The 7,895-nt window shown below is 43.3% G+C and overlaps 1 protein-coding gene across 1 annotated transcript; it reads right to left on the reverse strand.

Moving 5' to 3' along the window:
• Nucleotides 1–4,548: 4,548 nt before the first annotated feature.
• On the reverse strand, nt 4,549–6,378 carry junbb (JunB proto-oncogene, AP-1 transcription factor subunit b). Its single transcript, XM_061711835.1, has one exon. It carries the CDS (start codon nt 6,046–6,048, stop codon nt 5,053–5,055), a length of 996 nt encoding a protein of 331 aa, XP_061567819.1. The 5' UTR covers nt 6,049–6,378; the 3' UTR covers nt 4,549–5,052.
• Between the last annotated feature and the right edge of the window lie 1,517 nt (nt 6,379–7,895).

The following is a 7,895-nucleotide window of genomic DNA, read 5'->3' on the forward strand; positions in this document are numbered from 1 at the left end:
ATTAAGGGCCACTCCTCTGGGCGAGCTCCTATGAGCAGTCACGCAACATGCCATGTGAGAACAAAATGCTCTTTGTCATGCTCTTAGGAGTGGTTAGGCTCCTGGTTGGCTGGATCTTTTATTGAAAGTCATTACACAAAACAATAATTAAAAATAAAAATGTCTCGTAAATATGGATCCAAAAGTCCTGGTGGAAGTCCAGCTATGACATGTTATGTAAATAATTACTTAGAAGTGAGCAGCCTCAGACGACACTTTGTCTTTTCTTTTCTTTTCTGAGAATAATTTTGCACGCAAGTATCTTTTTTCTAGCATTATGTCAAAACTGAAAGAAAAATAGTAAAGAATAAATAACAAACAGAAAAGCCATTATAAATCACGAGCCAAAACACCAGTTTTATTGGTTATTTAATTTAAGGCGTACAGCCTGTAAAGCTATTCACATTAAAGTTTGTTGCGCCTTTGAATGACAACCATATTTTAAGGACAGTGATCACACTTTTCACTCTTCGTCACACTGACTGAGCACAATAAATTGAAATATAATATATTATATAAATGTCATACTAAATAAAATAAATACATCTTCACATATATATTGTTTGCCACATCTTCATATCTAATTTCAGCGCAAACCCGTAGACAATAAATACAGCTTGGTAACGTGTCCCATGCTCGGTAAACTGTTACATTAGATTATCACTACTTGCCTTTCAGTTTGAATTCAAAGCAAAATGTCAAACAATATATCATAAAACACCATCATTATCTCCCTGAACAAACTTGTTTGGTTATTATAGTTCTAGCACACAGCCATGGCAGGTCTGACGTCTGAGAACACAAATGAGACAGAAGCTGTTCTCTCAAACAGACAAACTGTTTTGAGACATGTAGGTGTCTATACTTTGATCACAGTGACCTCTGACCCCAAACTGACATCTGCACTAATGTGAGCTAAATAGGAAACTAGAGGTAATCATATAACTAGTTTCAATAAGGCATTAGAACGTTTCCTCTAAGTCAATACAAAAACATATGTCTAAAGGTAACATTACATAATATATTATCTCTTTTTTTCCACAGACTGTTAGTCTATAAATAAGAGAGTGATATTGATGAAATGTGAAGAATTAACTAACCAAACGGTGCCTTGAATGTTTGCAATATAGGACTTTTTTTTTGGTTGAGAAATTGCGGCAACTTACTCCTTCAATTTCCCCTTGAAAAACCTGCCTAAAGATACAGAAACTTCCTTTTTTTTTTTTTTAAATCTATCTAAATTACATTAAAATACGCAGGTAGTTGAAGCCGGTACTACACTACTGTGTGATGACCTAACTCGTTTTATTTAGGGTTATTTAAAGAGACACAATTTCCTTTTGGAGACAAAAAAAGACAAAAATGATCATTTGCTTTTGAGAATAAATACCATTAAAGTTGAACCCGGTGTCGTGCCAAAAAGTGATTGCCTGCCAGAATATGATTTCTGGCACGGGAGCGCGCACAGCAGCCCGTTGAGCGATAGCACTAAAACGTCAGATTTTCAGATTATAAAGCTCAAGAATGAGATCAAGTCATATTTAGGCAGAAAAAACTTTTCATTAACTGTATTTGGCCTTCAATCATTTTTTGTCAGGTGAAAATGCCTATTTTGTGTTGTAATGGTCCTTTAAAAGAGTTAAAAGCACTCCTGTGAGCTCTAGTGTCTATATTATGGCGCTCAACAATGAGATTAAATCATGTTTATGTAGAAACAACCTTTCATTAACTCTATTTGGCCTTCAATCAATTTTTGGCAGGTAAAAAGACCAATTTTCAGGGGAGAAATCAGATTCTGGCAGGCAATCACTTTTTGGCACGACAAAGGGATTAATCTTTGAAGGAGGGACGATGACAACACTGTATGTCCAGTAGATGGCGACGTGCGTCCACACAAGAAAAACAAACCCTCAGACTTCACAGCGACTGAGTTCTTCATCTCTCTGGACTTTCTCACTGCTTTTTGGTATCAGTGCAGAAATATAACATATATTAGGGTAATTAATTATCAAAATGTAACTTAAATGCCAACATTATCTGTTGTAATAGTCACGTAAGTGTTCACAGTTTCACCTCCCAGTTCACAGCGAGGCCCTGATCATGGCACCAGTGGAGATGCCAGTATCAGGCTCATCAGAGCATCAGACCAGTGTTTAAACATTTGAATCATACGTTTCACTGAGAACCACACAAATAAACTCAAAACAAATAACTGATTTAAATTGTTTTTGAAATTGCTAAACACTTTCCTCAAACTAGGCCACAGAAAAAAAAACACAGCCTTCCCAAATCGTGTCCTTTCAACCGCTTAAATAATGATTCAGATGGCTGCAACAAGGTGGGAGGAATATTCATGGCTCTCCGGCAGAAAACAGGCCAGGCAGAGAGAGAGGTGTCCGTGGGAGGGGAAGGGGCTCTTGTAGAGGAAAGTCAAACCCACCCAGAGCTCTTCATACGTCACCGTTCACATCACAGATGTTCCCACAGACACTCAGTGTGGGTTGTGGGCCGAGGCGTGTTTGAGAGCCGGTGTGATACGTGGGTCCACCGTGCGCGTAAATGGAGACTTAAGCACTGCGGTGATATTTAAAAGTCATGAGAAGGTTTTTCTAAAGCTTGCAGAGAAACCCGGTCTGTGCTACTTTTATTACAGCATGAGAGTTATTTGAAACTGCTGAATAAAGAAGAACAGAACCTGAGCACATGTACATCCCCTTGAAAACAGGTTTCGTGATACAAAAAAATGATAAAAAGAGAACTTGTGTGGGTGTGCCCGGTTCTGTTTCCACGTCCATGATGGCAAACTAAGCGAGTTGTTATTGATGGAAATTAGACTTTTTAGGTGCGTGTCATGAAGAGAGCTGAGAAGATTCTATTCCAAAACATCTTGAGATGAGGGCGCGTAAAACCGCAGTCTTCACTTCTAAACTCCTTTGAAGTGGTTTTTAGTGAGTGCTGAATGGGAGAAAAATGTATTTTCAACCCAAATCGATTGTCTGGTTTACCTTTACGCAATCAACTGCTTTAACGGGTCACTCCCTGCAGCTGTGAGACTACACAACCAGCACTGCTCACAGTAGACCACATACAACCTGACAATAAATGTACATAAGGGAAATAATGTGCAATATCTTTCACTCACTGCAACCTAAATATCCATCTGTAAATATCCGTCTGTTATCTTTTTATATACTAGTATTTCTTATTATTTATCTTTCTTCTTATTATTATTATTATTATTATTATTGTATACCAGTTTACTGTAGTGTGTTATTATTATTACTGTGTTACTATTTTTCTATTGATGCCTCTTGTTTTTGCACTATCCCCTTTGCTGCTGTAAACTGCAAATTTCCCCTCTGTGGGACTATTAAAGGTTTATCTTATCTTATCTTATCCTATCTTTACAGAAAAAAGCCCCTTCTGTTTTTCTCGAGACCACTTTCCACCCAGACCGGTGACCTCTGGATTACAACGCCAAATAAAAGTTCAGTGACTCATTCACAACTTTCAAACTTTGCCTCTCTGGGGTCTTTAGAGGCGCACATATCTTAAGGCTGATTTATGGTTCTGCGTTAAATCGACGCAGCACCATAAACGCCTATGGTGCGCGTCGCCGCGTACCCTACGCCATAGCTCTGCGTCGATTTAACGCAGAACCATAAATCAGCCTTAATCGGGGACGCATCTCAGCAGAATGTTGTCCTTGGCTTCTTGTGTCCACACAGATGCTCCCGACGCCCACTCGCGCCTACGCCTGCCAAGCAGCGTGGCATCTAAAGACGCCCCCGACATTCTTGAAGCCACTGTCACTTCCCGTCGTATGCAATCTTTCAATTACACTGACACCTCAGTTATGTCTTAACTTTGGAAGCTCCAATGCCACAAACATTTAGTACGGAAACGAATCCGACTGGGATTTTTTTTTTATTTATTTAATAATGACGCTTATCGTTTCCTTCTGTTATATTTCACAGGATCACGAGTTGTTTATTTTTATCTATTCCCCGCTATCCTATAACCAAGATAACTTCCGTCCATCTAGCTGATAACATGTTTGTACTTTGCTCCATTTACGTGCGCGCGCACACACACACTTCAATGTAATGTTGCGCAGTCATTAAAGGAAATTCCACCACCCCTCATGAAGAACGAAGCCCTTATCTATTCAATACAAAGAGGGATTGAAATGAAACCCGGGTTTTACCTGGGCGGGAGTTCCCAGAAATCCTGCCCTGTGACGAAGGCTCCACCAACATGCCCATATTTGGACAACCCCGTGCGTAATTAGGAAAGGTCTGTGTACGCAGTTACGTTCTGTGCGTAAACACTGAAACCAAGACCTGCCTATGGAAGTGTTTCTGTTATGGAGAAACTGGATAAGAGTGTTTGTTCTATGTCGGTTTTCCCACTCTTTCATGTTGTTTATGTATATAAAATAGCCATACTTTGTTATCATATGTTGTTTCATACATATATTTAAAAAAGAATACAAAACTCAGGTCCACCTTTTCATTTGAAGACACTTTACTTAAATACACGTCACAAATAATAATAAAAAAAGACACTGTAAACATTGGACATCATTTTGTCTGGATCAACCAGACAAAGAAAATAATTTACACAACAAATAAAATGCAGCATTGCAAGACAATATCGGTTGCGGAAAATAAAAATAAAAAGTACAAAGTAGTACGATAATCATTCCCATTTTCTATCATTAGTAAACCAATCTTGGGGGGGGCAGCGCCCACCGTGTTGCTCAGTGTCTACTCAGTTTGGATGCGTCCCTGGTTTCAGGGGGTCAATGGTCCATGTGAGCGGTGTCCAGCATCCGGAAGTACCATTTCAATCAGTCATTTCACCCCTCAACAGCCTTACAGAGTTGTCTACACTCCCGGCCCTGTGATGCCGACAAGACATTCGCCGGTATTCCAGTGCTGCGCATGCAGAACACGACTCCAGTGTTATTACTTTCAGTCATTTCAGAAGTCTCTTTTTAATGTCCCCTCTTCAAAATGTCTCCATTTTGCTGGTAAGCATCAGCTGACAGCCGCTGCTCACGTGTGTGAGGACCTTCTGTTTGAGCTGGGCGACCTGGTCCCGCAGCACGGACGCCGTGCTGGAGAGCCCCGCGTTGTCGTTCTTCAGCACCTTCACCTTCTCCTCCAGCCGCGCGATGCGCTCCAGCTTGCGCCGCCGGCACTTGGTGGCCGCCAGCCGGTTGCGCAGCCGCTTGCGCTCCGCCTTGATGCGCTCCTGGGTCTCCAGGTCGATCGGGGACATGGGAGGCGAGCCGCCGTCGCTGCTGAGGAGGTCGGGCACGGTCTGGGGCTCCTCCTTCAGGGCGACCAGCCTCTGCGGATGGATCCCGGAGCCCGGCAGGCCGTGCGGGAAGTGGTGCGGGACGTGCGTATTGGTCTGCGAGTGGCTCTGCTGGTGCGGCGGCAGGTAGCTGATGGTGGCGGTGGGGTAGCTGGACGCGGATGTGAGGTTTGTGTTAGGGCAATAGGCGCTCAGAGTCGTGTAGATGGGAGATTCGGCTTGCAGGTTGGAGCCGAAGACGCTAGAGGCCGCCACCGAGCACGTCGTCACCCCGCCGGCACCGATGGACACGTTGGGGGGCGGCATCTGGTTCATCTTGTGGAGTTCATCCAGCGCCTTCACGAAGCCCTCCGCAAAGCCCTCCTGCTCGTCGGTGATGCCCCGGTTGTAGAAGTACTGGCCCCCCGGGGTGGGGGTGGTGATCACCCCGTTACTGTTCTGGATGATGAGCCTCTCCAGCTCCGGGGACGCGAGTTTCAGGGAGCCCTGCACGTCCTGCTGGCCCCCCTGGTACGGGTCCGCGTCCACTCTCAGCTGGTGTTTCAGGTGGCGATAGGGCTCTGTCAAGTTCAAATTCATATTCTGCTTTAGCAGTTTGTAGTCGTGCATGGCTGCATCTGAGTGGCCGTAAGCCGACAGAAAGGAGTCGTCATGATAAAAAGGCTGCTCCATCTTTGTAGACATAAAGTCGTATAGGAAAAAAGTAGAAGCTTACCAGCTGCTTATAGAAACACAGTCTGTGGATTATCAACTATACTCAGTGTCAGCAGAGAGCATGCATGAATTCAGGCACTGACTCGTCCTTCTGTCAAGTAACCCCCGAAATCAAATGCGATCACTTCAAGAAAAAAGAGAGAAAAGGCAGTGAAAGTCCAACAAATGTGCCTTCAGTTCAATATCAGCTTGTAAAAAGTCTTTTTCCAGAGCCTGACAGCTGATCTCTCAATCCTGTGAAGGTAAAGTTTTTATCTCTGTACGCCTACTTGTGGGTAGACTGCTCTCGGTGGCTGCTGAGGTGTGTTTTACCAGGCCAATTGCTGCCTTTTTATACAAGAATAGACACACGCTTGTTGGCAGCAGGCAGAGCTCTGTGATTGGCCAGTGCGCGCCGTGAGTCCGCCCAGGGAATGTGACGTCGAGTGACGCTGATGCCGGGAAGAGGCGACTGTAAACAAGCCTGTAGGCAAGACAGAGCAACACACGGAGGCATCGCAGGGCAGCATCACAAACACGTATATACGTATATATATTTAAAAAAAAACATTGTAACTGATTTTTATTGTTTCCGTATTAATAGTTTTAGATTATTATTGTCATATCAAGCAGTTGCTTTTAATTCATCTGCCCATTCATTCCACATGTAGTTTAGTATATAAACTGGCTTCATGTTATGTAAATCAGGGGTTGTTTAAAAACTATTCGAGTTTTAAAAAATCTCGTTTTGGATCCCTAGAAAAAAAAAGTGGAAGAATACACGAAATATGGGACTTTTGTGCTGCTTATTGTGATCCGTATCCAATAGAGGAAGTCGGCCTGCCTTATATGGGCATAATGACGTTCCGCTTCCTCGGCAGGAGAAGGATTGGCCACGCCCCCCAGGCCTCTCCAGCAGCATTCCTGCTCCTGCATTAACTCAGGACATGTGCTAGGTAGTTAGGGACTTTCTGCTTTGGCAGACAGGACTGTAAACTGATACCGAACATGTCCCACATACAGTTTTAGATGATCTGTCTTCACGTCTGAATTAAACGTTGTAATTTATTTCTCATTAATACCCACACGACTGATTGTTTCAGTCATATATGACTCTCTTAAACTCACACAGGGGCAAAATATTGTCTGTGACAATATTTTACCGCCACCCAGTACCCCGGCCGCCCCCCCCTGGCAGGTTTCTGATATACTGCTGATGTTGGCCATGCTGCCAGCAGAATAAATGGCTTTGATCCGGGATAGGAAACAGATTAAATTTAATCTAGCACAAACTAAGCATTGTCAATTATCTCAAGGAAGATTCATGTTCAGTAATTCCCCTCGTTTGATCTCTGAAGCCTGTTTCTAAGTAAAAACCGCCTGCATGGTTGTGCTATAAAGGTAAAAAGGAGTTTGTGCTCTTGAAGAAAGTGCACGGGGAGAGGAAATGTGACTTGTCAGTAGTGCACCTGACTCGGTTTTTTGAGGAGACTACCTTAGTCTTTTGTTTGCGCTGTTTCTGAACGCCCACTCAAACATGCACTTCTCGCTGTATCCCATATCTCTCCCCAGACAGAACAAGTCGGGGAGGATGCTTTGCTGAATCCAGCTAAGGGCCCGATCCCCCGGTCATGTTAGGCGGTAATAGTCTCAAGATGTGCACTGCACAGCACATACATCTGGCCAGTAAAATACAGAAACGCGTGTTCTCATGTTGATTAAGATGATGATCTGGCATCTTTCCTAATGAAACATTATCACCGCCCCCATCCCTGTTTGCAGATTATCTCCCGGGCATATCATACTTACCTTATCTGGGCTAATTTTCTGGTATTGAG

This window comes from Cololabis saira, chromosome 21 (genome assembly GCF_033807715.1).
Source record: "Cololabis saira isolate AMF1-May2022 chromosome 21, fColSai1.1, whole genome shotgun sequence".
Lineage (NCBI taxonomy): Eukaryota > Metazoa > Chordata > Actinopteri > Beloniformes > Belonidae > Cololabis > Cololabis saira.

Coding starts and splice junctions, on each gene's coding strand:
- junbb (XM_061711835.1), bottom strand. CDS start 6,048: ATGTCTACAAAGATGGAGCAGCCTTTTTATCATGACGACTCCTTTCTG.